The sequence below is a fragment of the Ailuropoda melanoleuca genome, chromosome 2 (assembly GCF_002007445.2).
Source record: "Ailuropoda melanoleuca isolate Jingjing chromosome 2, ASM200744v2, whole genome shotgun sequence".
NCBI classification, from domain to species: Eukaryota; Metazoa; Chordata; class Mammalia; order Carnivora; family Ursidae; genus Ailuropoda; species Ailuropoda melanoleuca.
Genome location: NC_048219.1, coordinates 27834312 through 27860773, shown reverse-complemented (window position 1 = coordinate 27860773; position 26462 = coordinate 27834312). Strand labels below are relative to the sequence as shown.

The following is a 26462-nucleotide window of genomic DNA, read 5'->3' as shown; positions in this document are numbered from 1 at the left end:
GAGGCCCACAAGATTGGAAGTTGGAAATAAGAACTATAGGGCAGAGTCTGTCACTGACGTGCTGTGCGACAGACAAGCTCATTTTATCTAAGACTACATTTCTTCAACTACAAAATGAGTTTCTGGATTCTTCCTGGCTATGTGGTTCTTATACTTTGTTGTTTGGTAATCCCCCTCATTAAACGTACTTAATATACATAATATCAGTTAATTATCTCAATAGTTGTGTGAATGGATGTCAACCCAGATATTATGCTCTCTAGGAAGCTCTCTAGGAAGGCTGTGTAATGGGTGCCCACTCTGGATTAAGTGTGATCTCCCTGCCTCTATAACAAGCACTTTGGACTGGTCTGTGATACAATGTTAAATAATATTTATATGCTTAATATTTCTTCTCCAAAAAACTATAAGTCCCCTGAGGGACTTATAAATTACATAAGTTCCAACACTTTAACAATGAATGGAGTTCTAATACTAGAAACTCCTGCAGTAAAACCACTGGTAAGCAATTGTTACAAGTGAATAACCACTAAATCTTGAATTAAATTTAAGGCAAATGTCTAGAAATAAAGTAGACAAGGCACACTTTACATAAAATTTATAACATTTATTTAGGCAAAAAAAAAATTCCCAAAACAAAACTCTGTACACACACAACATTAATACCTAAGTGATGTCCTGATTTAAAATATAGCATGATTCATGTACAGAACACTCCCATTCATCTGGCCACAGTGAGAACAGTGCCTTCGTTCCAGATAACTGAGAGCCTTTGAAATGAACACATTACGCTTCCCAATGAATTTTTCATATCCTTTGAAAGGAGCTAAACTCTTCCATCAGAATCCAAGCAAAAGATAGCTTTTCTCTCACAAGTCCCCGGGAATCTGACAGTGGGAATTCTACAAAAGTCAAGGATTTAAAATTTTTATTCTTGCAGATTATCTGAGTATAAATCTTGACATTAACATCATCCCATTTTTAAAGAAAAAAATGCTCTCAAGAATTTCTTGCTTTTATGAAAGTGTATCTCAGCTTTCATTAGCTAAGCAGCTTGCTTTTAAACGGATTAAAATAATCTTAAAAGAACCCATTTGAACAGCTTTTCCAAAAGTAAGTTCAAAATTAAGCATATACTATTAATGAACTAGATTTATGATTTCCCAGAATAATTTTGATCAATGTGGATTTTCGAAATATTCTTAATAGCCATTCTATCTAGCTCTAAAGGTTGGTTGTGCCGAACAAACAAACTTTGCTTCATCCAGAGAAATGAGAAACAGCATTGATTTTCCCATAATTTCCCCCCAAAATTGGGTGATGGGAGAAACAGGCAGAGAAAGCTCTTTCTCAGACTACCAATCAGTTAACATAGAATGTCTTAGGTTAATTTGGAAACTAGGGGCGCCTGGGCGGCACAGCGGTTAAGCGTCTGCCTTTGGCTCAGGGCGTGATCCTGGCGTTCCGGGATCGAGCCCCACATCAGGCTTCTCTGCTATGAGCCTGCTTCTTCCTCTCCCACTCCCCCTGCTTGTGTTCCCTCTCTCGCTGGCTGTCTCTATCTCTGTCCAATAAATAAAATCTTAAAAAAAAAAAAAAGATTTGGAAACTAAAGAATGCATAATTAGGACTGTACCGTGTCATGCAAAGTCTGTGAGATACTAAAAAAGATGAAGCAATTACTCGTTTAAAGCACATTCAGCAAATTCCTATTATACTGCTATTCTCATCACTGGATGAAGGCTAGATTTGCATTATTACTCAAATAGTGCATGAGTTAACACTAAAAATGAAAAATGTGTCAATACAAAGCAAATGGTAAAGATTAAACATACAACATCCACACAATCATTTGAAACTGCTACAGTGGATTTGAGAGGGAAATCATAAGTTTTGCCAACTGCTCTGTAAGCTGTCTTGGTACACTACTCTGAAGCCCTGTCCATATAAAGTTCCCAAACGAGTAACATACAGATAAAACTGCCCACACCAGCTGATACTATGATACTGCCTTTAACGTAGACTTTCAGTTTAATAATACTGTTTATTCCATAATAAAAGTTGCACAATGACCAAATAGTGTAAACATACCAGTAGAGGGCAGAAGAGGGGTGGGTTTCAACATAAACAAAACTAAGTTTGTTTTCCCCGCCACTCATGACCTCTTTTCAACCTTGGGTAATGCTGCCTCACGTTGTTCTATGGGTGGTCATGCATTTTAAAACACTAAGCCAAAATCATCATTCATTAATCTAATCTATCATAATTTAGCACATGAAATATGTTTTCATGAAGATGTGCTCCAAAGGGCTAGAAGATGGCCCAATGCTCTCTTGACACATAGCATAATTAAAACATACAGCTAAATAAAAGTGACGAGGGAGAAAAAGGGCCAATTCAAAAGGTCTCAATAGTAAGAACAACTTTCTAGGCTGATGTTTTTAAACATGAATCTTTGATTCTTTGGAAGTTTGCAAACAAGAGCGATCATGAAATTAAAGCCCCGTAGCACCCTTTTATGGTGACTCACCTCCACTTTGGGTAATTAAGTTGACTATTGCTACCAAATGGCATTTCCGTCCAGGGCTAAAGAGCAGCAATATTTAAGGTCAATTCCTGGAACTGTGGGTCTGATAATTTTAAAAAGCCTCAACTAAGATCAGTAGCCACTAAGTCCTTGGCCAGAGGGTAAATTAACCCCTTATTATTACTTGATTTATGTTTCTTTTCAATAGCCAATGGGAAAAATGATTTTTTAGAATATAAAGACCACAAGCAAAACTTACTTGATGAAAAGAATGAGATATCTTATTTTTGCTTTAATTTCAGACCATTCTTGTTTTACTCAATGATACCAACATGCATCATTATACTCTAAAAAGTCTAATTCCATTTCCTTTGGTAGACCTAAAGCTTGCTGCTGCTTGTGGACTGTTGGAGTGACATTTTGCAATATCTGAGTGCACCAATGATTTAAGCAATGAGTGGTTCAACCCTAGTCTAAATTGTGCTTGAAACAGCACCTCTAAGCCACTGAAGAGGTAACCCTTGAAGGCACCAAGTACTGTTACATTCCAGTATACACATGTAAAAGGGAAGCCTACCAGATTCTAACTGTAGACACAGGCCAGTTATGCCTCATAATTTCAATATGTACATCTACTACATTTTAGCCAGATTCAAGACCTTACAGACACTTCTGTGCCTTAGTTAGATACACAATTTTAAGAACCATCCCAACCACGAAGGCACTACAATTTTTATATATGGGATGTGATCAATTATTTTGCTTTTAAGACTCAGAAATATCCCACCATTACCAATGCTCAAAGTAGTAAGTTTAGAATTAATTTTAAATATTTTTGAGTCTTCATCAATCAAGTTATTCTGAATAATGAAGGGAGTTATTGTTTTCTGTACATTTTTAGCTTTTCTGAAAACAATTTATAAAGATAAAAACCTAAGATTAGTCTATAAGGAACATGCACTTTTGTCTTGAACAAGACATAAGAGAAACTTGAAGCCAAACTTGTCAAACAGGCTTTCCCTTAACTATGCAAGCTAAGAGACCTGGAGATAGTCAACATAGATAGCAACTTTCAAGCCAGTGTAGGCCATCCTATTTTTTACATTTTGCCTTAGACATTAAAATCTGGGAAAAAGGGGGAAAGTTAAAAGAATTTTCCACTTCCTCTGAAATAGACAATCTGTGAAAATTTTTCTTGAGCCTATAAAAATTCCTTAAACCAATTAAGTCAGAAGTAACCCAGAATATAATATGGTTCTTAATAGTTCTAAATACCTATTTTCTTTTAAGTTTTCATCCCTGCGAAGGAGTCACAAAATAATTCAAGTATGATTTTTGTGATAGTGGTTTGAAATACATATGTCAAAAATGTTATCAGCATACTAATAAGCCAGCTCCTTTCTAAATAAAAATGCTTCTAAATAAATCACCATAATTTAAACATACCATTTAAATCTCTACTGAAAACATTTTGGCCATCTACAAAAACACAGTGACCTGAAATTGTCATTAACCTTATTCACAAACTAAAATTTAAAATGGAAATTAAGTTTCTTGGTGACTTGCTGCCTCCCAACTTTCATTACCGACATAATGATAACTGATTCTTTACTATGCTGTAACAGTATCATAAAGGAAAGGTAATTGTCTAAAAAATAAACCATCAAAAATATTTCCTTTTATGCACCACAACTAGAATCATTACATTTAATAATAGCCTAGTGCTTCTCATTAATTTTTGGCAGTGAAATGTGGACATCTTTCTCCAACATGAAAACATTAAGATACATGTATTTTGAAACAAATGAAAATTTAACTTATTGTGACAAAATTTACTGTTGTTAACTGTATTTTAACCAAGCAGGTAATACCATGTGTAGTCTCTATTTCATTGAACAAGATGACTTTGAAATAGAGGGAAAAGAACGGTCAGTTTTAACAAGAGACAATTTTATAAAAATTCACATTTTCACAACAGTATGACATATAGAGATTCAGAGAGTTAATCTTTAACACAGAATGCTGTAATGTATATCAATGTGATGCCTGGGGAAATATTCCTAGAGAGTAACCAGCAGTCTGTGTAGGGAGCAGCAGCCCATGCTCCCAGGAATAAATATGAACAACAAGCTACTGCTCACTGCCTCAGGAGAGATGGGTTCCAGAAGGATAGCTTGTTCCAGTTTAAAAACCGTACTATAAGAGTAGACCTTTCTCCAGTTCCTAATCTCTTTTCTCCTTTACTAGTTTTCTTTCTAATATACTTTTTCTGCCAACCACCCAGGCTCCAGTCAGTGAGTAGCTTTCCAAGAGGACTCGGATTTCCGTTCTTTCACACTAAGAAGGACATCTTATAAAAGGTACACAGACAGAGAATAAAGGCATTTTATACAGAAGCAGTATAAAACTTACAACTGAAGCAGTGCCAGAAATCAGGTTAACAGCTTATCTGAAGCTGCAAATTGATTGGAAGGGACTTTAAGATCAGAAAAGTCTGGCCTAAGGGTTCGTGCAAACTTTTTCATAAAACTGTAGAATTTCAAGCACAGGTAAGTTCAAACACAGAAAGATGTGGAAAATTTCCTAAAAGGCAATGATGAAGGAAGAGACCCTTCTTGCCTCAGAAGTTAAAAATCACAAGACAAATTAGAGACTGTTCACATGGGCAGTACTGTACACCATCAATCCCAAACTGATCTTATGACTCTCGTCATAGAAACCCCTAAAACATCACAGAGGATAAGATATTCCAAATGAACCTATCACAAAAAGGATTCCTGTGATTCAATTATCCAATTACCTATGGCTATCAATTCAGTCTAGCCTGCGGCTGCTTTTTACAGGGAGGTGGTCTGCCATGGCGCACAATGTGTTTTTCTAAGCTGTCCAAAATGGCCACCGCGATCTGTTGGACATGGGGATCAGTCTGCTCATGTTCTTTGATGTTGTATAAATGCTGCAATCCTCCTTCCTCAATCAGCATGCTGCAATACCTTGAGGCTGAAAAAGAAGAGAGCGAGCTTTTTGCACAACACTTGAAAATTATCCCACACACAAAAAAGTTCTTTTTTCACTAAATATTAGCTATTTTGTTATTGACCACTAACATATGCTACACCTTGATAAATACCTCAATGATGTTATGTTTACACTGCAAGGCCCCACAAATAATAATGATTCTCTCATATATATATATATATAAAATTCCCATATTCATATATATATGGTTCCCTTACCAAGGTTTCCATAGCTGGGGGGGGGGTCAGTGTTGTTCCCTCATATCCACCCTCTATTTGGAAAGAAGGGACAGCAGAAAACTGCTTAGAGGGATGTTTTAACCAATCCTACTCCTCCCTGTCCTTGTACAATAACTGGGATGGAAGATCAATGAAGGTATGTGGAAATTTTAAAAGTTATGTGGAAAAGCACAGACAATTACTTTAGACATGGTAAAAGAAACATCTGTATGTTCTTAAACTCAAGGTTTGATAAAAGTACCCTTCCATGGGGCAGGTTGTATGCGCTTTATCAGACATGTGATTTGCAAATATTTTGATCCAGTATGTGTATTGGCTTTTTATTCTCTTTAACAGTGCCTTTCAAAGAACAGAAGTCCTTAAGTTTGATCAAGTGCAATTTAGCAGTTTTTTCTTTTGTAGGTCATGCTTTTGTGCATTTTTAAGAAATTTGTGGGGCACCTGGCTGGTTCAGTTGGTAGAGTATGCAACTCTTGAAATCAGGGTTGTAATTTTAGCTCCATGTTGGATGTAAAGATTACTAAAAACATAAAATTTTAGGGAAGCCTGGGTGGCTCAGTCGGTTAAGTGTCTGCCTTCAGCTCAGGTCATGGTCCTGGGATCGAGTCCCACGTTGGGCTCCCTGCTCAATGGGGAGTGTGGTTCTCCCTCTCCCTCTGCCCTACCCAGCCATCCCCCTGCTCATGCTCTCTCTCTCTCTCAAAACAACAAAAACTTTAAAAAGATTTAAAATTTAAAATCTTTAAAAAGAGGGGCGCCTGGGTGGCACAGCGGTTAAGCGTCTGCCTTCGGCTCAGGGCGTGATCTCGGCGTTGTGATCGAGCCCCACGTCAGACTCCTCCGCTATGAGCCTGCTTCTTCCTCTCCCACTCCCCCTGCTTGTGTTCCCTCTCTCGCTGGCTGTCTCTGTCTCTGTCGAATAAATAAAATCTTTAAAAAAAAAAAAATCTTTAAAAAGAAACATCTTTTAAAAATTTTGCCTAACACAAGGTCTCAAAGATTTTCTACTGTCTTCTTCTAGAATTTTTTATTTATTTATTTATTTATTTATTTATTTATTTATTTATTTATTTATTTTTATTTGACAGAGACAGACACAGCGAGGGAGGGAACACAAGCAGGGGGAGTGGGAGAGGGAGAAGCAGGCTCATAGCGGAAGAGCCTGATGTGGGGCTCGATCCCATAACGCCGGGATCACGCCCTGAGCTGAAGGCAGACGCTTAACCGCTGTGCCACCCAGGCGCCCCTCTAGAATTTTTAAATCGTTTTTTGTTTTATATGTATGACCAATTAAGAGTTAATTTTTGGGGGTGCTTGGCTGGCTCCATTGGAAGAACATGCAACTCTTGATCTCAGAGTCATGAGTTCAAGTCCCATGTTGGATGTAGAGATCACAATCAACCAATCAATCAATAAGTAAATATGAGTTAATTTTTGTATGTTGTCCAAGGTATGAAAAAGGTCACTTTTAAAAGTAGGTTTTTCTTTTAATTTTTTTAGTAAGCTCTATACGCAATGTGGGACTTGGACTCATGACTCCAAGAACAAGAGCTGGTCTTCCGACTGAGCCAGCCAGGCACCCTGCACTTTTTAGCATACAGAGATCCAGTTGCTGTGGCACCATTTGTTGAAAAGATTATCATTTCTTTATTGCATTTGCTTTGAACTTATGTCAAAAATTAATCAGCCACATATGTATAGGTCTATTTTTGTATTTTCTATCCTGGTCCATTGAACCATCTTTGTCTATTTCTATGCCTGGACTTGCAATTGATGTCTAAAGTGACGACAGTCACTTTTTAAGGGACTGGCCCTTAACCTATGGGATCTGACACTCTCCAGGTAAATAATGTCAGAATTGAATTCAATTTGTAGAACACCCAGTCAGCGTCTGCTAAGAACTGGGGTGTAGAAAAAACACACATTAGAACTAGTGTCAGAAGTGGAATTTGTTATAATGGCCCTGGCTCATAAAAACATGTAGTTTGGGAAGAGAAAAGATGAAAGATGGGATGAAAAACCTGATTCCTGGGTGGCCAGGTATTCACCACGGTATAGAATAACAGCTGTGTGTTGCAATCAGTTACTAAAGATGTAAGTTGCCAAGAGAATTTAGAAATGGATCTAAACCTCACCAGCAATTGCTTGTGGCAATGGTTAGGCCAAATAATCAAGATAAAGATTCACAAAAGGGCCAGGGTTCCTTGGCATGATCCCTCACTGGGGACTCAAGTCTTGCAGGTAAGGCTGGGTAAATTGGCCAGGGAATGCAGAAGTTACCAAAACCGACTGGTGAAGCCCCGATATGGGCTATAATTAGACTGAGAGAAAATAAAAATGTAAGGGTTGATGGAATTATGAAAGTTGGAATGTTTAAACAGGCTTTACATAAAAAAGTTGTGTTCCCTTTACCTGAATGTTTTATGGGAATGAGTCTGGCTAGGGAACAATTCACCTACCTAGTAATATGAAATCAAAATCTGTGGATGAAGTCCTAACGGAGGCCACAGTTAAGAACAGAAGCATTAAAAAAGGGGGGACGGTAAGCATTGGTGGAATTAAACTAAAAGTTTGTAGGAGAACTGGTATGGTTAAACAGGCTTTATGTAAAGTGGTTGCATTTCTTTTACCTGACTGTATTATAAGGCTGGACAGTTTATTTGAACAGGGAATGTTTCTCCTACCTAACACTGTAAAACAGAAAGCATGCAAATCCTCCCTTTAAGCAATGTTAATTAGACATGCTTAATAGGTACCAGAAGATTGATAAAAACCTGTACAGTGTAGAATACAAGCTGAAGTGCTGGGAGGGACAATTTCTCTATGCCCTACATGAAGGACAGACTGGGACTTCTGGCAAAATCCTGTAAGTGCCTCCCAGGGATGACTACTGGGACTTTGGACTACAGAACTTCCATCTAAGGGGCATTTACTACCTTGCTATTTGACATTAATTGAAACTACCCTTATGACTGAAGAACAAAAAATGATCTTAAAACCTGAAATACGCCTGGGGTTCTGGGTGATGTCAGAGAAACACTCTAATGGGGACAGTAGTGCTAGGAGAGTGCTATAGTGAAATGGAAATGGTTTACATAGGATCATGCTACCTGGGGAATGCAAGGAGGATATTATCACGAGCCAGGAGCCTCTTTCTCCCTAGGACCAACTTTGAAACCGCACAAGGAGCTGCTGGATTCTATCATCATTTGGATAGTGCCCTATAGACATTTTCCACTAGCCAACAAAGAGCTGCTCAGTTTGTGAACAGTAGTTCCAAGGTGAAGAGATAACATCTTGTTTGAAAGGCCAGCACTCTGACTGAAAAAGGGAAAAAACAAATCAGCGCCGTGGGCTGAATTGCATGCTGTTTTCCCAGCAGTGATTAAAAAATTGGAAAAGTGATAAAAAGGCTGTCTGGGTTTTTACTGACTCAAGGTCAGTGGCCAGTGGCCTGGACATACAGTTGGACACAAGGGCAACAGAAACGGGACTATTAAAGGGACGCTCATATGGGACATGGCCCTATGAGAATCACTGTGGGAATCTGAGAAGTATATTAAAATAGGACATTTCTAACCCCATCAGAAGAACTCCCTTTCAGGTTCAGAAGACAGTTGGAATAGACAAGCAGATATCCCTGTGAACTTGCTCAGGGTAGCCATGTGGGTCCATGAAATAAATGGATATGGAGATACGACAACAATGCAGATATGGGCTGAATTTAGAAATATTCCCCTTGCAATCCCTGAGGCACACAATTGCCAGTAAGAGCTGTTCTATCTACCAGCAAAAGAGACAGAGACTGCAGTTGGCAATGTGGTAAATTCCCGGGGGCGGAGTGGCGGCTGGGGGGGTGGGGGCCCTGATCATAGCTGGCAAGTCAGACTAATGCTGGTAGCCCTGGGGGGGGGCAGGGAGCTATAAATGGGTCTTGACAGAAATAGATGTTGACTCTGGACTGGGCTTCGCTCAGCCAGTGATAGATGTTAACACTCAGAATGCTATAAAGGAACCAAAACATAAGATACTGCACCAATTTGGACAGCCAACTGTCATTTCTTCAGATCAAGGAACATGCTTTACAGTGTTTACTACTGATGATATTCAGGACACACTGCCCCAAAATATGGGCCCTTGGCATATTGACTATCTTAAGCTAAAATAGTTTGAGAAAACAGCAGAAGCAGGAGGGTCACTCTGACTTCCCTCCATCACCCTTCTTCCCTGAAACAGGTCATAAAACTACTCTGTGCCTCCCTGGTGCCTGGGTGGTGTACTTGGCTGAGTGTCTAACTCTTCATTTCAGCTCATGTTGTGATCTCAGGGTCGTGGGATCGAGCCCTGAGTAGGACTCTGAGCTCAGCGTGGAGTTTGCTTGAGAGTCTCTCTCCCTCTCCCTCTGCCCTCCTGCTTGTGCTCTCCCTAAAATAAATAAATAAATCTTAAAAAAAAAAAAAAGAAAGAAAAGAAAAAGAAAAAGTACGCTTCCTGTACTAGAAAGAAGGAAGATATTCTTACCACCAGAGACCCTGAATTCAGGGGCTAAGGAATCTGTACAAACAAACCTTGTTAAATAACCCTTCTTTAAGTCACTCTTCACCATTCACTACTCCTAGCCCAAACATCTGTCTTGTCAATTTTTCACAAATTCGTCTCTTTATCTAAAAGGTATAAAATCTTCCTGTTCTGTTCACTTCTGGGCTTCATTCTTTTTTGAAGATTCCCATATACATTTAAAGTTTTAATAAAATTGGGGCACCTGGGTGGCTCAGTAGGTTAAGCATCTCCCTTTGGCTGAGGTTGTGATCCCAGGGTCCTGAGATCGAGCCCTGAGTGGGACTCCCTGCTCAGTAGGGAGTCTGCTTCTCCCTCTGCCATTCCCCCTACCTCTGCTCTCTTTCTCTATCTCAAATAAATAAATAAAATCTTTAAAAAATAATAAAGTTTTAATAAAATGTGTATGCTAGGGGTGCCTGGGTGGCTCAGTCGGTTAAGCGTCCAACCCTTGATTACAACTCAGGTCATGCTCTCAGGATCCTGGGATCCAGCCCCACCTGGGCTCCACGCTCAGGGGGGAGTCTGCTTGAGATTCTCTCTCTCCCTCTGCCCCTCCTCCTGCTCACATCCTCTCTAAAATAAATCATCTTAAAAAAATTTTTTTTTAATGTGTACGCTTTTCTTTGTAAATTTGTCTTTGTCAGTTTAATTTTTTCTTTCTTTCTTTCTTTCAAGTGGGCCTTTTTTATTTATTTATTTATTTATTTATTTATTTATTTATTTATTTGACAGAGTGAGAGAGACAGTGAGAGAGGGAACACAAGCAGGGGGAGCTGGAGAGGGAGAAGCAGGCTCCCCATGAGGGGCTCAATCCCAGGATCCTGGGATCATCACCTGAGCCGAAGACAGATGCTTAACGATTGAGCCACCCAGGTGTTCCTGTCAGTTTAATTTTCAGACCCATGTGCTTCCTTGAGGTAGCCACCTGGGTCCATGAAATGAGTGGACCTGGGGTACTGCAGCAATGAAGAGACAGACTGAATCTAAACATATTCTTCTTGTAACCTCTGAGCCACAAATTGCCAGAGAGTTGAATAAAACTTTTCCCCCCTTCCAATGTCCAACAATGGGCAGAGAGAGATCTTCCTCAAGGTAACAGTTTCAAAGGATTGGAATGGGCAATTCATTATTGGTTGTTTTAAAAAGCAAGTGGGGGCAGAGGTGAGATATAGGCCTGAAGAGCTGGATTTCATGCCTTTGTGAGAGTATGCTCATGCTCAATATGAGTGGGGCTAAAGGAGTGTCCCCCCTAGATACTAGATATTCTTCTGTTTTTCTCATAGATCTAGAGAAGAGGCAGTGGAAAGGATGCCATAATGACTATGTAATTCTTGTTAAGGGAGGATACTGGTAAAATGACTATAGAATATATATATATATATACACATATATATATATTCCCCTTCTTCTTCTTCTTCCCATACCACTTAAACTTTAAAAAATTCCCAACCTGATGCAGTGGTCATAGGACCAGGGCTGCAACTACAAATGGTGGAAGCAGGAATGATTCCTAAGCAAGAAACTGTAACTATGTTTTAAAATATTTTTGTCAGAATTCCCCAGGGTGTAATGGGGATGGATGAGTTGTGCCTTCACTCCATCTGACAGAACTGGGATAAACAGTGAACGCAATTATACTGTCTGGAGGTAAAACCACCCACGAGTTCTGTACTTACATAACCTTACCTTCTCTGAATGAGAGCTGACTCAGTGGGAGACACGTGCTAGACTAGTATTACTGCTTGCAATCCAGCACAGTAGCCAAAACTTATGTCCCTTCCAGAGGTGGAAAAGTTTGGGTATAAATGAAGAGAAAGAGAAATAGTAGCTAAGGGCTGAAATGAACAAATGAGTCATGTCATGAGAAAAATCCAATATAACACTAACACTTTGAAAGAAGCTCAGAGCCAAGAGATATCTCTTAGCTCAATTTTAGCAGCTGCCTGATAACAATATATGGCTTCACCTTAAGACCACTTCTGCCTTTGGAAACTTACACGATCCAATGGAAGCCTGCAAACCTGACTGGCCTTGCCCTGGCAAAAATTTTCATATGATTTGAGTATTAATGACTGAATGGGACTCTCATAATGTACTAGTATCTGTTAACTGTTATGATTCTTTTGTTATAAAGGATCTGTGGTCAAAGATCGGGGTGGCCTGTGGTAGAATAAGAAATGTATTTGGTCTTTGTCTCAGGTTCGTGGCAGACCCCTCAAACCCCTGGAATTTCCCAATAGGAATATCTTGTCATTACCAGGAGTCCCTTTTGAGTACATGCTAATAAGTGACAGAGTAGAGTCCCTAGACAGCCTCAGAACAGAACTGGTCACCAGAAAGACCAAATGATTAGAGGGTTGGACCTTTTAGCCTCACCCTTGGATCCTAGGAAGGGTAAGTGGGAAGGGCACAGGTTAAGCTCTATAAAAACTCTTGAACAAGAAGATATGATAAACTCTCATGTTGGTGAATACATCCACATGCCTGGAGGATGGTGCACCCCAGTTCTGCGGAGACAGAAGCTCCTGTACTCAGGACACGGACCCCGCCCTATGTACTACTTCTTTTTTTTTTTTTAAGATTTTATTTATTTATGTGACAGAGAGACAGCCAGCGAGAGAGGGAACACAGCAGGGGAGTGGGAGAGGAAGAAGCAGGCTCATAGGCTATCAGAATCCTGGAGGAAACCCAGGCAGCAACCCAGGCTGTAGCAACTTCTCATTAGACGTGTCACTGGAGGCAAGGGAAACAAAAGCAAAAATGAACTACATCAAGATAAAAGCTTCCACACAACAAAGGAAACAGTCGACAAAACTAAAAGGCAGCCTATGGAATGGGAGAAGATATTTGCAAATGGTTATATTTGATGAAGGGTTAGTATCCAAAATCTGTAAAGAACTTATCAAACTAAACACCCAAAAACCAAATAATCCAGTTAAGCAATGGGCAGAAGACATGACTAGACATCAGGGAAATACAAATCAAAACCATGATGAGATAATACCTCACATCTGTCAGAATGGCTAAAATTAACAACACAGGAAGTAAGAGATGTTGAGAATGTGGAGAAAGAGGAGCCCTCTTACGCTATTGGTGAGAATGCAAACTGGTACAGCCACTCTAGAAAACAGTATTGAGGTTCCTCCAAAGGTTAAAAATAGAACTACCCTACTATGGAGCAATTGCACTACTAGGTATGTACCTGAAGGATACAAAAATACATTTCAAAGGGGTACATACACCCCAATGTTTACAGCAGCATTATTAACAATAGCCGAACTGTGGAAAGAGCCCAAGCGTCCATCAACTGATGAATGGATAAAGAAGATGCGATATATACATACAATGGAATGTTACTCAGCCATCCACAGAATGAAATCTTGCCATTTGCAACGATGTGGATGGAGCTACAGTGTATTATACTAGGCAAACTAAGAAAAGAAAAGAAAAAAGACAGGTGAAAGAGTGACCACCAAAGCTACTGAAATGTTTTAAGCAGCAACCTTCAAATGGGGGACCCCACACCCCTGAAGGTTCATGAAGACTTTCCAAGGGGATACAAAGCATGAGCAATTTCTACATCTCCCAACTTTTTTTTTAAAGATTTTATTTATTTATTCGACAGAGACAAAGACAGCCAGCGAGAGAGGGAACACAAGCAGGGGGAGTGGGAGAGGAAGAAGCAGGCTCATAGCGGAGGCCTGATGTGGGGCTCGATCCCACAACGCCGGGATCACGCCCTGAGCCGAAGGCAGACGCTTAACCGCTGTGCCACCCAGGCGCCCCAGAGTTATTTGCTATTTTAAATAACGGTGTGATGAATATCTCTCACTTAAACAAGTGTTTGGATATAATTTTAAAATTAAAACTTCTTAAATGTTCATCAATAGGGAAGTGGCTATATAAATTACTGTTAAGTTCATTTATTATTAAGTATAGAGGCATATATTAAGGGTTGAACTATGTCCCCCAAAAAGGTAGGTTAAAGCCCTAATCTCCAGTACTTCAGGATGTGACCCTTGTTCCTAATGTAGTTAAGATGAAGTTATTAGGGTGGACCTTCATCCAATATTACTGGTGTTCTATGATGAAAAGTGGAGATTTAGACATAGAAATAGATACACACAGAAAACAATATGAAAACACCCAAGGAGAAGGTGGTCATCTGACAGGAGTGATGCATCTACAAGCCAAGGAATGTCAAGGACTGGCAGCACACACCAGAAGCTAGAAGCAAGGAAAAATTCTCCCCTAGAGCTGTCAGAGAAAAGATGGCCCTAATGACACCTTGATTTTAGATTTCTAGTCTCCAGAACTGAGAGACAAACATTCCTATTTTTTTTTAAGATTTTATTTATTTTATTTGAGAGAGAGAGAGAGCGTGCACAAGCAGGCAGAGTGGGAGAGGGAGAAGCAGACTTCCTGTTGAGCAGGGAGCCCAATGTGGGGCTCAATCCCAAGACCCTGGGATCATGACCTGACCCAAAGGCAGATGTTTAACCGACTGAGCCACCCAGGCACCCCAAACATTCCTGTTGTTTTAAGTCACCCACACGTGGAACTTTGTTATGAGTACTAGGAAACTAATATGCCATACAATAAAGATTATGTGATGATTAAAAATCATGTTGTTAAACTTTCTAAAATATGGGGAAATGCTCATTATAATGTGTGAAATATTATTCCCATTTAACAAATGTGGAAACTAAGATCCCAGGCTTAATAATTTGCTCAAGCTGGCATACATAGTAAGTGCGGAACATGATTTGAATCCAGGTAGATTCATGTGTGCCCTTAACTACTTTGCCATACTATCTCTTAATTATTTAAAGCTGTAAGCAACATTAGAACTTTTAATGCAAACTGTGAAGTTAACTCCATTTAAACATAAACAAAATAGGCGTGGGAAGTAAGAATGCAGAAACCTGAACTACTTGAGTTGGAGATAAAATACCTAACATTCCCCAATTACAGTGCATTTTATTTATTGTCTTTTTTTTTTTTAAGTAATCCGTATACCCATTGGGGGGCTCAAACTCACAATCCCCAGATCAAGAGTCTCATGCTCTACTGACTGAGCCAGCCAGGTGCCCCTATAGTACATTTTATTTTCATTTCATTTCAGATTTTATTTTTAAGTAATCTCCATACCCATTGGGGGGCTCGAACTTCCAACCCCAAGATCAAAAGTTGCATCCTCTACCAACTAAGACAGCAAGGCACCCCCCAACCTACAGTGCATTTTCGAATAAATTTTTCAGGGTGGTCACTCCACAGAGTAAACTTAAAAGAACACCTACACCTAAAAGTAGTCCTTAGGGGCGCCTGGGTGGCACAGCGGTTAAGCATCTGCCTTCGGCTCAGGGCGTGATCCTGGCGTTCCGGGATCGAGCCCCACATCAGGCTCTTCTGCTATGAGCCTGCTTCTTCCTCTCCCACTCCCCCTGCTTGTGTTCCCTCTCTCGCTGGCTGTCTCTATCTCTGTTGAATAAATAAATTAAAAAAAAAAATCTAAAAAATAAAAAAAATAAAAAAAATAAAAGTAGTCATTAAAAAAAAACACACCTACATGAAAATACACTATTCTTTGTTACGCTTTATTTTCTCTTATAAAACCATGAAAAGCCCATTCCTTGAGTAATGAGGAAAGAAGCCTAGAGATTAGAGGTTGGGTATAACATAGGATAGGCTGTTAAGAAACTAATATTGTAGGGACAATAAAAAGAGGAAATTTTTGGATCAGAGGCAGCTTATGGTTATGAATAAACTGGGAATTTAGTAGGAAGGGTCTGAAAAGTTTCCAGGTAGAAATTTAGTTGGGTACAAGTTTTGTCTGTCACATCCCATTCCTTAAACCCTCCTCCCCTGACTATCTGACATAAAAGAGTTTTTGCCTTTTTGCAGTATGCACTGAGTTTTCATCAAAGAATAAGAAAGTATCTGATAAAAAGTTACTGCTATCTCCTATAAGACTATTGTTAAAAACAATGCTCACGTTTCCTATATGAGGCCAATTATAATATCACCCCTATTGAGGTCCTATAAAAGAAATTTAATTTGTAGTTAATTGCTCAGAAAAGCTTTCGCAATGAGGATATGGAACAGTTTTTCCTCCTTATATGGAAAAAGAATCATGTAGTTAATTATTTGCAGCCCTGTCACAAAAAGAACATGAATCACCATGTATAGTCTTTTATTTTCCCTACAGTCTTTAATTTCTTTTCAAATCATTTTTCCTTGATCCTGATTTCTAATTTCAAATATTCTCATTTATACTTAAAGTGTTTCTACTATTAAAGTGTTTCTTGTGTAATTTTTCAAATCATTTATGAAATGAGTTTTTATTAATAAATGAACAACAAAGAGTTATACCACAACCCTCAAAAAAGAGTAATACAGAATCTGATCTAAAGTCTTGCTTCTCCTTTGGGGTGCCTGGGTGGCTCAGTCATTAGGCGTCTGCCTTCGGCTCAGGGCGTGATCCCGGAGTCCTGGGATCGAGCCCCACATCAGGCTCCTCTGCTGGGAGCCTGCTTCTTCCTCTCCCACTCCCCCTGCCTGTGTTCCCTCTCTCGCTGGCTGCCTCTCTCTCCATCAAATCAATCAATCAATCAATCAATCAATCTAAAAAAATAAAAAAATAAAGTCTTGCTTCTCCAGAGACCATGGGTGCTAAGAGGAACTTCTTATTAAATAATGGAATTTTGGGGCACCTGTGTGGCTCAGTCGTTGGGCGTCTGCCTTTGGCTCAGGGCGTGATCCCAGCATTATGGGATCGAGCCCCACATCAGGCTCCTCTGCTATGAGCCTGCTTCTTCCTCTCCCACTCCCCCTGCTTGTGTTCCCTCGCTGGCTGTCTTTCTCTCTGTCAAATCAATAAATAAAATCTTAAAAAAAAAAATGGAATTTTGCGTGGATGAGGATTGGGCACTGGAATGAACAATAAACACTGGATTGCCTTAAAACTTTTGCTTTTTGCATATGGACTCACTGTAGGCTCCTAATCTTCATACTCCATGAGGTCAGAACAGTGCCTCCTTCACCACTATCATTCAGTATCTAGTATTAATATCATTAATACTAGTATTAATGTCATTAATATCTAGTATTACTAAGCTAATTCTGAAAGAATAAATTTGGTTTATAACCTAAGATTCTCTGTCACTCTCTCTCTCTTTTTTTTTTTTTAACGATTTTATTTATTTATTTGATAGAGATTGGGAGGGGCAGAGGGAGAGGGAGAAGCAGACTCCCTGCTAAGTGGGGAGCCTGATGCGGGCCTCAATCCCAGGACCCTGGGATGATAACCTGAGAGAAAGACAGATGCTTAATGGACTGAGCCACCCAGGAGTCCCTCTCTCTCTCTTTTTTTAAGTAATCTCTCTGTCCAGCGTGGGGCTTGAACTCATGATCCCGAGATCAAGAGTCATATGCTTTACCAACTGAGCCAGCCAGGCACTCCTAAAGATTCTTTTATACTGTATCGTTTAAAATCTGTGTCCTTAAAAAAATCACTTCAATGTACCATGTAGAAATGGCTTTCTTATCTGAGAATTTCACTGAAAAAAGAAAAACACAGTTCTTTTTGGTACGTACGATTCTTGCTGCAGACATGTTGCATGGCCCAAACTGCCCAGAGCTGGACTCCTGGTGTTGTAAAACAGCCAAGTAATGGGAAAAATGGATTAAAGGACCTAAAATTTCAAAAGAAAAGAGTAAAAGTTATATCCTATACTCAGTGTCACTTTCTAAAGCAATAGTTACTGAGCTTTTCATTCTAGAAATTTCATCTACTATTTTCAAACTAATGTAAGTGAACTATAGAACATCTTTTCTTTGTCTTAGCCATTTGTGAAAGGATTGTATTCGGATAAAAGTTTTGGTAGAAAAGATGGACGGTGAACAGAATAAGGTACCAACAGAGAGAAATATTTTTTTCAAAAGTATTCTTCTGGTGTTGAAGATAAACATTTGAAGAATAGCAGACTTTGGTTTGGAAACCTAGAAAAGGGGGAGTCAGTTGATAACTAACTGGTAGAACACCATGAAGGTCTAAAATTAGCCTTTCTGTTTCTATTGGTCTTCTGCCCCAAAATAGGTAGAACATAAATTGGAGGAATCAAAAATATTGGCAGTATCAGCATTTATGAAGTAGAGAACAAAAGTTAGATGCAATAATATCATTTATGCAGCAATATGGAGTATCAGGTAATTAGTAAATTAGCTATCAAGTCACCTAATTGTCATAAACAGTTAGGCATCCAACATGTACTTTAAGAAATTATTACAAACTGTTTCCCCGAACTAACCTGGTGCTACTTCTAGTTCTCCCAGTGTGTCATCTTGTCTTGGATCTCTTTGCGTTAATACATTACTTCTTCTTCCTAAAATCTTCTGCCCCTACTTAGTTATCTCTCAAAATTCAGCTCATAATCTACTTCCTCTGGAAGCTTTTTACCACTTTCCAGTGCATTTAAGTACTGTCATCTTTAATTTCATAGTGCTCTATTCATGTAACTAGCTAAACAGTGAATTATATCTGATTCACATTTTGTTGTCCCTCACTAGGTTGTAAGGTTTCTTTTTTTTTTCTTTTTTTTAAGGATTTATTTATTTTAGAGAGAGAGGGAGAGCATGAATGGGAGGGACAGAGGTAGAATGAGGGAGAACCTCAAGCAGACTCCATGCTGGCTCCACATGGCTCAGACTCACAATCCTGAGATCACAACCTGAGCCGAAACCAAGAGTTGGACACCCAACTGACTGTGCCCTCCAGGAACCCCAGCTTTAAGGTTCTTGTGTGTAGGCAACATGTCTTACTCATCTTTGAATTTCAAGAGCACAGAACAAGTCCTTGGCACTTGTCTTCAATAAATGTGGAATGAAGGAAGAATTGATGAATGACAGGTAGCAGAAAAAAGTAAAAATAGTTTGATCCTTTTAAAAGCCAGTGAAAAGATAGATGCCTGAGGGAAAATACATTATACATCTAGTAGGAATGATCTCTAAGCAAGCAAAATGACTAGGTTACTAGCTTAATATTAATTATCTTGCTAATTACCTGTATGCTACCATCTCACACTCTGGAGTTGGCCATTTCAAAATAGCTGAATGCTGCAAGACACAAGACACACAAGAAAGAACACAGTATTTATTTAGCACTGCATTATTGTATTACAAGACTCTGATAGTTTAACTACTATAAATGTTGTTTGTATGCTTCTAGAAAATACCAAATGACCCTACCAGATCATCCAGAAGAGAATTCCTCTGGCTACGGCTCAATGTCCAAGCTTGTTCACCTCTAGATATTAAATGGGCAATAATTCCAGCTGCGAAGTAACTGACTTCCACTTCAACACTATGTAGGAGGCTACTGATGTGGTCTATAAAATCCTTCCACATTAATTCAGAATGCAATTCTTGTACTTCAGCTATATTATTCTGGAAAAAAAGAAGATATAAAAATTAAAGTCTTATGAATAGTAAATGGCTAAATGACCCTTTGCATTCTAAGAAGTAACCCACTGTGCATAATAACAACAGTCTTCACCTTTTGTGCATATGCTAATATATGTTTAAATCATTGCAATCTCTGTTCCTTCTTAGAATGGCTTCCCTAGGCAGTATAAAAGAAGACCTCTGCTCACATGGGAAACAACTGAGGGGTTTCCAATTTAGACTATGGTTGATCTTCCAAAGGATCTAAGATCCAACTTACTACTCCGAAGATTAATCCTCATTCTAAAACTTCATTTGATCTATTACATAATAGCAATTTTCCCCCTAACACGTTGATTCCATTTCTTAGGAACCAAGACCCTGAACTTTTGATTGTTAAGAGACTATTCACTCCCTCACTTAAGTCATTCTATAATAAATGAAAGTGAAAGGCATCATGTCTAAACGTATACTTTGTAAGGATTAACAAGTTTTCTTCTTCGATATGAAAAAGAGTGAGGGTAGAGGAGACAAGTTTAACTATATACACTTTAGAATGTGTATAATCTATTTTCCACTGGCATCAATGATTAATCATCACCCCTCTCTAATCTCACACATTTAAATAAGAAAAGGCATTTCAGGGGCACCCGCGTGGCTCAGTCGTTAAGTGTCTGCCTTCAGGTCAGGTCACAATCCTAGGGTCCTGAGATCGGGCCCTTCACTGGGCTCCCTGCTCAGCAGGGAGTCGATTTTTCCCTCTCCCTCTGCCCCTCACCACTGCTCATGCTTTCTCTGTCTCAAATGAATAAATAAAATCTTTAAAAAAGAAAAGGCATTTCACATTCATTTTTCATATTCTCCCCATTTATATTTTTTACATAGCATTTTATAGTGACAAAAACAAGAAAAGAAAGAAAAAAAAAGAAAGTAAAGAAACATGACCCTCTGAGAAGGACAGACAGTATGCCAAAACAAAGTCCAAGACTCTTTAAAGAAAAACAATAAAATCCAGCAAAAATCAATATGAATTCCACAATTACCAGTATCCAGCCAAAAATTACCAGGCATACAAAGAGTCAGGAAAATATGATACAAAACTAAGAGAAAAATCAATCACTAAAATGGGCTCAGAAATGACAGGGATAATAGAATTAGCATACAAAGACTTAAAACAGTTACTATAAATGTTAAAAATATGACTCAGGATGAAAGGAAAACATAAACCTGAGGAGAGAAAATGAAGCTATAAAAAGATTTAAACATAACTTCTAGAAATAAAAAGTGTGTCTGTGTGTGTGTGTGTGTGTGTATCTGAAATGAAAAATATACCAGATGAAATTGGCAGCAGGTGAGATGTTGCAGGAAAAAACCCCTAGTGAACTAAAAAAACACAGCAATAGGAAACATTCAAGCGAAAGCACAGAAAAAAAGAAAAAAACAAAAACAAAAACAACAAACCTTGGGAGAAAAGGCAATAGATTACTCTGTGACCTATAAGATAATAGTAGGCAATCTCACATACTTATAACTGGAGTCCCAGAAAGAGATGAGAGAGGGTACCAAAAAAAATATATATGTATATAATAATAATAATAATAATAATAATAATAATACACATATATATTTGAAGATATAGTGGCCAAAATTTTTCCAAATTTGATGAAAATTATAAACCCAAAATCCAACAGAAAAAAATACCCATTTAAACTCAACACCCAGCAGAAATGTATCCTTTTTTTTTTTTTTTAGAAATGTATCTTTTGAAAGTAAAAGCAAGATTCTTTTACATACAAACAAAACCTAAGTGAAAATTCATTGCCAGGATATCTACACTAAAAGATATGTAAAGAGTAGTATGAGAAATATGTGGGTAAATATAAAAGACACATTTCTCCTTTTTAATTCTATTTGATGGAAGATTGATGAGGACACCTACTTCTGGCCAAGATGAAGTAAAAAGGGGCCAGAGTTACTCTCCTATCTGAAACAAATGAAACCGTTTGAGGGCAGGAAATGATAAAAATGATTAGAGAAAAGTTCCATAGCATTCACACAGGACCAAGAATAGTGCTTGTTTTCATCACCCAGTCTGGAAAAACTTCATTTTCAAGGCACTGGATAGAGGACTCAGGATGGTCTTGTCTCAGTAGTACAGAATAATTAGCCCTAACCCTAGCATTGCTCTGGACCTTCCTAATAAATCATAAAAGAAAGACCCAAAATAGTCAAATTGTTTAAAAGTAAGTTTATATCCCAGAACACAGTTCAAGAATATTTTATAGGAAAACAAAAAATATCCAGCACACAACAAGGTAAAAATCATAACTCCTGGCATTCAATCAAAAACTACTAGGCATGCAAAGTAGCAGGAAAACACAACTCAAAATGAGGAGAATAATCAATCATTTGAAATTGACCCAGAAGTGACACATGTTATAATTAGCAGAAAAGGACAGTAAAAGAGTTATTAAAAATATGTTTCATATGTTCAAAAGCTAAGTAGAAACATGGAAGATATAATAAAGACCAAAACTTCTAGAGAAGAAAATGATGATGTCTAAGATAAAGAGTGCACTGGATGGGATTAACAGCAGATTAGACACTGCAGAAGAAATGATTACTGAATTCAAAGGCATAGCAATGGAAACTATCCAAATTGGAACATACATAGAAAAATGAACAAAGAAAATTAAAAGAGCGCCAATGAGCTGTGGGACAATTTCAGGCAGTTTTAATAAATGAGAAACTGCAGTCTCCAAAGTCTCCAGTGGGTTGGGGGCAAGAAGAGCAGTACAAAAAAAATTTTTTTGAAGAAATAATGGCCAAAACTTTTTCAAACTTGATGAAAACTTTAAGCCTATAGATCAAGAAGCTCAATGAGTCCCAAACACAGGAACTACGATGTAAATTACATCAAGATACATCATCATCGTATCACTCAAAATAATTGCTAATCTCTTAAAAGTAGACACAGGAAAAATCATGTACACAGAGAAGAATAAAGATAATGATAACATCAGATTTTGCATTGGAAAATGCAAGGAAGAAAAAAGTTAGTCAACATCTTTAAAGTACTGTTAACCTAGAATTCTACATCTGGCAAAAACGTTTTCAAAAACAAAGGTTAAGTAAAGATATTTGCAAACGTATAAAAGCTGGAGCATTAATCAACAGTAGATGTGCACTACAAGAAATGTTAAAGGATGTCTCTCAGGCAGAAGGAAAATGATACCAGATAGAAATCTGGACCTACACAAAGGAAAGAAGAGTATCAGAAATAGTAACTATTTGGGTAAACACGTAAGTTTAATTATTTAAATATCCTTAAAAGATAACTGGCATTTTAAACAAAATTAATGTGTGTGGTTTATAACATATGTAAAAGTAAAATGCATGATAATAGCATCAAAGAAAGAAGAGTAAAAATGGAAGCCTACTATTATAAGATTCTTATATTATATATGAAATTGTATAAAATCACTTAAAGGAAGACTGTGATTAAGGATGTATACTACAGGGGCGCCTGGGTGGCACAGCAGTTAAGCGTCTGCCTTCGGCTCAGGGCGTGATCCCAGCGTTATGGGATCGAGCCCCACATCAGGCTCCTCTGCTATGAGCCTGCTTCTTCCTCTCCCACTCCCCCTGCTTATGTTCCCTCTCTCGCTAGCTGTCTCTATCTCTGTCAAATAAATAAATAAAATCTTTAAAAAAAAAAAAAAGGATGTATACTACAAACCCAATGCAATCATTAAAGTAACAAAGAATAATCACTAATAAATCAAGAGACGAGATCAAATGGAATCATAAAAAATACTTAAATCAAAAGGCAGAAAAAGAAGGGGAAAAAAAGAACAGATGGGACAAACAGAAAACAAATACCAAGTTAATGAACTCAAATCTAACCATGTTAATAATCACATTAAATGTAAATGATCCAAATAGCCCAAATAAAAAGCAGATTTTCAGACTGGATAAAAAAGCAAGATGCAAAGTACATAGCTGTCTACAAGAAACACACCTCATTTCTTTTTTTGAGAGAGAAAGAGAGTGTGTGCACAGGTGCGTGACAAGTGGGGGATGAGATGCGGGAAGGGGCAGAGGGAGAGAAAGAAGAGAGAGAGAATCTGAAGTAGGGTCCAAGCCCAGCACAGAGTCCAACAATATGGGACTCAATCTCACAACCCTGAGATCATGACCTGAGCTGAAATCAAAAGTTGGATGCTTAATTCTGAGCTACTCAGGTGCCCCAAGAAATAAACTTTAAAAACATATACATGTTAACAGTAAAAGGATGGAAAAAGGTAAACCACGTTAATATTAGTCAAAAGAAAGCTGGGATGACAAAGAAGATTTCATAAATGAGACAAAGGAGATTTCAAAGTAAAGAATATTGCAGAGATACGGAAGGTAATTTTATAATGGTAAGGGGTCACTTAATCAGGAGGGCATAACAATTTTAATAGCTTATGAACCTAATAACAGAGCTTCAAAATACATGAAGCAAAAACTGATACAACTGTAAGAAGAAATAGATAAACAATTATAGTTGAAGATTTCAAAACTCCTATCAATAATTGCTAGTACAAGTAGGCAGAAAATCAGTAAGGATACTTGAACAATAACAACCAATTAGACTGAGTGACATTTATAGGACATTATACCAAGGGCAGCAAAATACACATTCTTCTCAAGAGCACATGGAACATTTACCAAAACAGATCATATTCTAGGCTATACACAGGTCTCAATAAATTCGAAAGGACTCAAATCAAAGTATGTTCTCTGCTCACCAAACAATTGTTAGAATGAATATTTTAAAATAAATTACTGAAAAAAATTCAATCACAAAGTAATGGAGAAAGATATGGAAGTGTTGTATTAATATTAATATTGTGTTGTATTAATATTAATTACTTCATGGAAATCAAAATGACTGAAAGCTGGGGACAAAGTCTTAAGCTGTTTAAATGCACTTTTGTATTGTTTGGTTAGTTATAATAAACATGTTCTTTTTGAAATTTAAAAAAAAGCATTTTTAAAGCTCTACAAAAGCTCTCTAATATGTAAAATAAATTCCACTTTTCCTCTTATGGTGATGTGAACCAACTTCTGTAGATAATAATCCTATGAACCCTGAATAAAACAATCAAATACTATGATCTGTTTAATACTTCCCTATTTCTGGGCATTTGGTCTTTTTAACCAACTGAGCCACCCAGGTGCCCCTGCATTCGGGTCTTTTTACATTTTCCACCTTATATATAACTAAAGCTATAGTGAATAGATAGGTCTTTAAATGCTAGCCTTTAGCCTTCCCCAAAATCCATCTCTCATTGTTTAGTATCTCATACCCTTGCATCTGTAAAACAAACACTAATCTATATCTTTTTTTACTCACTCATCTATGTCTCCTATTATCTAACTTCTCAAGAGCAGAGGTCTGCTCTAAAATAGCTTTCACCACATAGGCACTTTTCCTGTTGAAGTGATTAAACATAATAAATATCTGCTCCTGGGGTGCCTGGGTAGCTCAGTCGTTAAGCGTCTGCCTTCAGCTCAGGGCATGATCCTGGAGTTCTGGGATCGAGCCCCACATCGGGCTCTTCTGCTGGGAGCCTGCTTCTTCCTCTCCCACTTCCCCAGCTTATGTTCCCTCTCTCGCTGGCTGTCTCTCTCTCTGTCAAATGAATAAATAAAATCTTTAAAAATAAATAAATAAATATCTGCTCCCTTACCTTTGCTTCAAAATCCTAGAAGGCTCACTTTAATCTATATCCAATATATTTATGGAATGTCTAATTTGTTAAGCAGTCTTTTAAGTACTGATTATTAATTAACAAACATAGCATGTAAGAACACTTACAGGTTAGTGACATTTTTTTGAAGATTTATTTACTTAACTTATTTATTTATTTAGAGAACAGGGTAAGGACCAGAGGGAGAGAGAGAATCCCAAGCAGACTCCTTGCCAACTGTGGAGCCAGACACAGGACTCAATCCCAAGACCCTGAAATCATGACCTGAACCAAAATCAAGAGTCTGATGCCTAACGAACTGAGCCACTCAGGTGCCCCAGTTAGTGCAATTTTTTCATGAGATTTTTTTTCTGATTATAAAAGTAAACTTACAGTGAAGCTTTGTACTATACCAAACAATATATAATAAAGTATGTAATTTATGTTTTTCCTTTTAATGTAGTGAAAATCTTAATATGTATACATTGTTTATAGCCGGCTTTTCTCACTTATTATATTGTATATATTTTCTGTCACCAGGTGCTTACAAATAGAGAAGCAACTTTTTTCTTTTTTTTTTTTTTTTTAAGATTTATTTATTTGAGAGGGAGGGAGAGTATGCTTGGGGGGGGCCATGAGGGGCAAAGGAAGAGGGAGAGAGAAATCCAAGCAGACTCTGTGCTGAGCATGGAGCCCCACATGAGGTTCAATCTCACAACCCTGAAATCACAATCTGAGCTGAAACCATGAAACTAAGAGTCAGTCACTTAACCAACTGCGCCACCCAGGCACCCTGAGAAGCAACTTTCAACATATTACCTCAGAAGGAAAATAATTAATTACAGCTTGGAATTTAGCAGGAAATGTTTATATCTTACCAAAAGTCCTAGGACTTTCTGTTGAATGGATGACTCAGTAGGGAAAGACTGTAAAAAGAAA

General features: G+C 38.0%; 1 protein-coding gene across 1 annotated transcript in view; it reads right to left on the bottom strand.

The window, feature by feature from the left end:
- Window positions 1–586: 586 nt before the first annotated feature.
- Window positions 587–26462, bottom strand: part of ZYG11B (zyg-11 family member B, cell cycle regulator) — an 82022-nt gene continuing 56146 nt past the window's right edge. The window contains exons 10-14 of the mRNA XM_011220388.3: window positions 26402–26449; window positions 19591–19788; window positions 19406–19458; window positions 17941–18038; window positions 587–5527 (exon numbers count right to left, since the gene is read on the bottom strand). Coding sequence (XP_011218690.1) covers window positions 5337–5527; window positions 17941–18038; window positions 19406–19458; window positions 19591–19788; window positions 26402–26449 — 588 coding nt within the window. The 3' untranslated portion in view covers window positions 587–5336. The remainder of the gene's footprint in view (window positions 5528–17940; window positions 18039–19405; window positions 19459–19590; window positions 19789–26401; window positions 26450–26462) is intronic.